We start from the raw sequence: 5,377 nt of genomic DNA, 5'->3' as shown, positions 1-5,377 counted from the left end.
CCCCAGGGCCATAGCTTGAATCTAAGGATTCCTTTCAACTCAAAGACCAGTTCATCTAGATAAAATCAAGGCAAAAACAAATGCAAGAGAAACAAAACCGCGAGGTTTCCTCTTTATACATACATGCGAAAAGATACAAGCTCTATTTACAACGTACTTTGAAAGTACTATATACAGAAATAGAAAAGGAAATCTACGTCCCCCTTGGAGACTATGGCCCGACGGCCCCATCCTCGGCATAAGATAAAAGGAATTTAGCATCGTATTCTTCTGCCTTCGCCTTCTTGATCTCTTCCAAGAGGTCGAAGCTCCTGGCATGAATTTCCTCGAGGGTTTCCCTCCGAGATATACACCTCACGTACTCTTTATTACTGCTCTCACGGTTGAGAGCCTTCCTCAGCTCAGCTCTAGCATCAACAACGCCCTTCAAATAGGCCGCCAATTTTTGGTCAGCCTTAGCGTGGCTCATTACAGCCTCAGCTCGGGCATTCACAACCTCGGCCTTCGCCTTCAAAAGCTCGGACTCGAGCCTTGTGATCATATTCATTCGGACAAAATCGTTTGCATGAGCGTTCCAAATTTGCACCTCGAGAGTAGAATCCTTAGCCAAAGCACCCTCCTTGGTCGCAACTTGGGCATCTACCTGAGCCTTCAACTCGTTAAACTCATGTTTGACCTGGCCAACTTCGCCCCAAAGTCGTTCCAGCTCCTCCGTTTTGCTCTCCAACTGAAATATCGAAATATTAATCTCTCAAAGTAGAAGGGGGAGCGTACATCGACACAAAATGCAGGTTACCTGTCTTTCAAGATGGCTTTCACAGTTCCGACTTTGATCCGCCTCGCACCGCAGGTGTACCAACTCACCTTCCTTTCTCGTACAAAGGAGCCTAAGGGATTTATCCCTATCCAAAGCTTTCCATAGTCTGGCCTCATGGCGAAGCAGCTCGGACTTAAGCTTGTCAAAGGCCTGTAAAAGAAAATACAATAAGAAAGGGAGGGCGCAATACCAAAATAAGCCTATACTGGCTACCAAAGCATACCATAAAGCTAAGCCGCTGAGCCTCACCAAAGGCCGAACCTACGTCCGATGATCTAGTTTCCCCCAAAGTGCCTTTGGTAGGAAAAGATAAAGGTGCCGCATGACCCTTGTCCCTCGAAATACCTTCGACGGGAATGGGAAATGTTCTTTCAAAAACAGAGGCCTCCAAAGCCGAAAGATCGGCCAACTCGCCTCTTTTAAACCACAGAGAAGGACTCGCCCCGCCGTGAGCATCCTCACACCTCGGAGACTCTTTCCGTTTATTATCGATCCTTGACCCCGAGGTTGGCAATCTCTCCTCCTACCCTAGGGGGCACGACCTCATCTCGGAAAAACCTCCAACACCTGCGGTGGCAGAGTTAGTGCACTAAAAATAAAGTACCTTTCTGAGGAAACAAGCCACTAAACACCTACCGTGATACTTTGCCTCCCATATCCCCTTGGACAGGTCTCGCCACTTGTGCTTATCATAGGTCAAACAAGCTGCCAGCTTACGGGACCATTCAGCCAGATCAGGGTCCTCATTCGACAACCAAGGAATCGCTACAAAGAATGAAATAAAAAGATGCCTTTATGGAGCCCGCCTCCACTATGGACAAAGAGATAAAAATACAAGCATACCACTTACGTGTGAAATTCCATTTCTCAGGAAATGGCAAAAACTTTCCAAGGATAATATCGACTGTCCGTGCTCAAACAAACCGGCTTATCCACCATCGGTCCTCGTCCTCTTTATCATTAATGGGAGGGGACCGGGTGGATCGATGCCGCAAAGTAATCAAGCCCTGGTAGTGCAGAGGCCGATATAACCTAACGAGATGGCTAAGGGTGAATCTAAGCCCGGCCTTATCCGTAAAGTACCTTATCATCAACACTATCTTCCAAAGGGATGGGTGAGCCTGCACTAGGGTAACCTGATACCTCCTACAGAATTAAAGCACGACCCTGTCAGGGGGACCCAACGTAAAAGGATACGTATACACACTCTAAAACCCCTCGACATGGGTCATGATGTTCTCCTTCGAGGAAGGTACTTGTAGTACCACTCCTTCTCCCCATTCGTAGTCTTTTGTAATCATCTCGAGGTGTTCCTCCCTTATTGAGGAGATGAACCTCAATTCATGCTCCCGATGACCTTGAACATTGGGAGGTCTCTCCAACGTAAAGTCTCTCCTCGAGACAAAGTACCTCGAGGCCTGCTCACCGGGTACCGACATTGTACCACTGATCGGACACAGAACAAAGGCAGAACTCCCCTCTCCTTGATGGGCGGATGTCGATGTAGCAGCCATGGCAACGGTAAAATAGGAATAGGTGGATGAAGATTTGGGCGAAGGCTTTGAGTTGGAATGAAAAGAGAACTAGCGCAAAGAACAAAAAGTTCTATGAGAGGGATGATTACCCAGAATAACAGAATCTCCAGTTGAGAAATGAGCGAATGCATATATAAAGGCAAGCGACGACTATTCATCTATCCAGAAGACCAATTAAGTCTGGCCATGATAGTACCATTTTTTGGGAAATGTACTGGCAGGACCACCCCGGGGGCCCCACTATCAGGCCGCATAAATGATGCTATCACGAGGATTCGGGAGGTATTTAGACCCTGAGGTTCCCTGCTATCATAAGCATCGGCCCCAAAGGAGCTATCGGCCTAATTTCGAGATGGTACCCGATCTCGAAGGTCCTGATTATTCCAAGTATGGGCTCGAAAGAGCCAACATCAAAATTCGAAGGCTAACTCCGCATGAACGCTAGAATATAAAGAATGGAAAGACTTGAAGCAAAAAAAATTCTTTGCGTTGCCAAAAAATATATTTACAAGGGGCGTCTTTACAAGACTTGTTTCCCCGGGAATACATACATAAAAGAAAAAAGAGAAGAAAAGGTGATGTAGGCCTACTCTTCATCGCAACTGCCCTCCGAACCATCTCCGGGACCTTCGTCCAAAGAGACTAAGAGCACCAATTCTTCCCCCGACTCTCGGGCCTCCTCGATCTCAGTTGAGAGATCGGCACATTTAGCACTGGCTTCCTCTAAGGCTTGCCTCCTCGCCTTTGCACTAGCGTGAGCGACAGTCCGAATCAGTTTTTGCTCAGCCTCCACCGATATATTTCGGGCTATTTGATTCGCAGTGGTGGTGTCCTTCAGATAAGTAGAGACTTTTTCTTCGACCTCGGACTTGGCCGTAGATAGCGCAGCAATCACTTTTCAAGCATTTTGGAGAAGACCCTGGGTCGATGCCAATTCTGAGGTCACTACCTCATTCGCTTCCTTAGCTCGAGGATCTCCAACATTACTCTGTCCGATCTGCGAAGGAAAAGATAAGTCAGTCAATATCAAATTATGAAAACAATGAACGGATTTACGAATAACAAATTACTTGCTCAGCAAGATTAGCCTTTTCTTGGAGCACTCCCTCCAAAGCCGCCCGAAGCTCACTTAACTCTTTCTCCTTTTGCGCAGAGGAGGCCTCCGACTCCTGTAGTCCCGAGGTGAGATTCTCAAGCTCCTTTCTACAGCATGAAAGCTCCTCTTGGAGCCTCGAGAGGGCGTGATCATACATCTCCTTAGACTACGGCGAAACAGAAGAGTCAGAAAAATGAGGAAAAATGCTTGAGACTAAAAACGTATACATGAACAGCTATCACTTGCCACTGGAACTTCTCCGCTGCCTCAATAGCACTGGGAGCATCGAGATCGATATCCTTGCTGGTATCGTCAATGTCATTAAGGAAGTTTCCAAGCGCACCTCCCCGCTTGAGAGGACCCCCCACGTTGGTTGCATTTGGGTTTTGGGAGTCCCTTAACTCCCCGAACGAGAATTGAGGGCCCAAATTAAGGCCACTCAGCGAATCGATGTCACCAAGGGGAAAATCTTGCCCCCGAAAAGCTCCGGGCCTAGACCCTTTGGGACTAGCAGCAACGGTCTCCCCAGTGAGAACTGTACCACATCCGGTCAGGGGCTCAAGGACCGCATTCGCACCCTCCTCGAGGGTCTTCATCACACGGGATCGATCTAAATCGACCATTCCCAATTCAGCGCCCTCTGATCGGACACCTGCAAGACATCTGCACTCGACCTCGTTCTTTGTACCAATCGGTACTCGCCCTCATCATCGTCTTCATTCCAGTATTGGGACTTGCTCCAGAAGCTGAAGCCGAGGTCCTGGCAGTAGCTCGAGGCCTATGTGATTTAGGTTTCTTTGTCATAGGAGAATCAGCAGCCGCCTTATTCTTCCTCTTCTTTCCCTTAACAGGCTCTGAAGTCTCCACCTCGTCATCGGGAGGCGGTCTCATCTGCACTTCATCACCAAGGCCTGCGCAAGCATAGTGGCCAAAATTTATCAGCACAAAGGATACGAGGGAGAAGCATAAAAATAAGATATAGGTGGCAAGGAGGACTTTACCATGATTCTTGGCCACCCACCGCATTTTAGCTAGGTCAGGCCAAGACCACACGAGATACGGGAACGAGGTATCCAACTGCCTAATCCATCCCGGCAGATCCTGACCCGCTTCAGGATACCAAGTGGTAGTTGTACAAACCAAGGGGAGATCATTTTTCGGGAGAAAAGTAAGAATACCACAAAGCATGTTCGAAGGAGAGGTACTTACACTGCATGTTCCACTCCTCTGGGAAGGGCATCCTTTCGGCAGGGATGATGTCCCAGGTCCTCACTCGGACAAACCTGCTCATCCATCCTCGATCTTTGTCCTCATCGATGCTCGAGTAAAATGGCTTTTTGGACCGATGGTGAGCTTAATCAAACATCGATAAAATCGAGGATTATAAAATCTAATTAAATGGTTGAGGGTGAAGGTCTCACCCTCGACCTCATTGGAGAAATGGCGGAGCATGTAGACTATCCTCCAGAAAAAGGGATAGATTTGGCCGAGCGTCACTCGATACTTGTCGCAGAAGTCGAGAATGACCGGATCTATCACTAGGGAAAAAAGGTTCGAAGAATCGACCGGGCCCAAAGTGAATGGGTATGTATATACATAAAGGAAGCCAGCCTTGTGGTCCGTTATGCTCTCGTTAGAGCGAGGATCTCAACCAACACTGCCTCCCTCCATCGACAGTCTTTCTTCACTTTCCCTATGTCTTCATGATGCTAATATATCGGGACACGTGTTCGCATCGGCCCGGTGTAGACAAAAGGTCTGTCGACGGAAAAATCCTTCGCCGTGTTGAATTCAGTGGGGGTACCCAATTCAACGGTGGGTATCACTTTGGGCTTTCCTTTGGATGCTAAAGATGAAGAGGTAGCCTCGTCTTTCTGAGGAACTGTCTTGGAAGTTCTAGCCATGATGGTGAAAGGGCCTTTCTGAGAA

General features: G+C 48.0%; 1 protein-coding gene across 1 annotated transcript; it reads right to left on the bottom strand.

The window, feature by feature from the left end:
- Positions 1–211: 211 nt before the first annotated feature.
- LOC138868852 (uncharacterized) lies at positions 212–4,071 on the bottom strand. The gene is made up of 6 exons (XM_070146425.1): positions 3,676–4,071; positions 3,423–3,614; positions 3,271–3,349; positions 1,422–1,582; positions 857–967; positions 212–727 (listed from the first exon to the last, which is right to left on the bottom strand). Exons 1-6 carry the CDS (start codon positions 4,069–4,071, stop codon positions 212–214), a joined length of 1,455 nt encoding a protein of 484 aa, XP_070002526.1.
- Between the last annotated feature and the right edge of the window lie 1,306 nt (positions 4,072–5,377).

This window comes from Nicotiana sylvestris, chromosome 5, assembly GCF_000393655.2.
Source record: "Nicotiana sylvestris chromosome 5, ASM39365v2, whole genome shotgun sequence".
NCBI lineage: Eukaryota > Viridiplantae > Streptophyta > Magnoliopsida > Solanales > Solanaceae > Nicotiana > Nicotiana sylvestris.
This window is presented reverse-complemented; position numbering and strand designations above follow the sequence as displayed.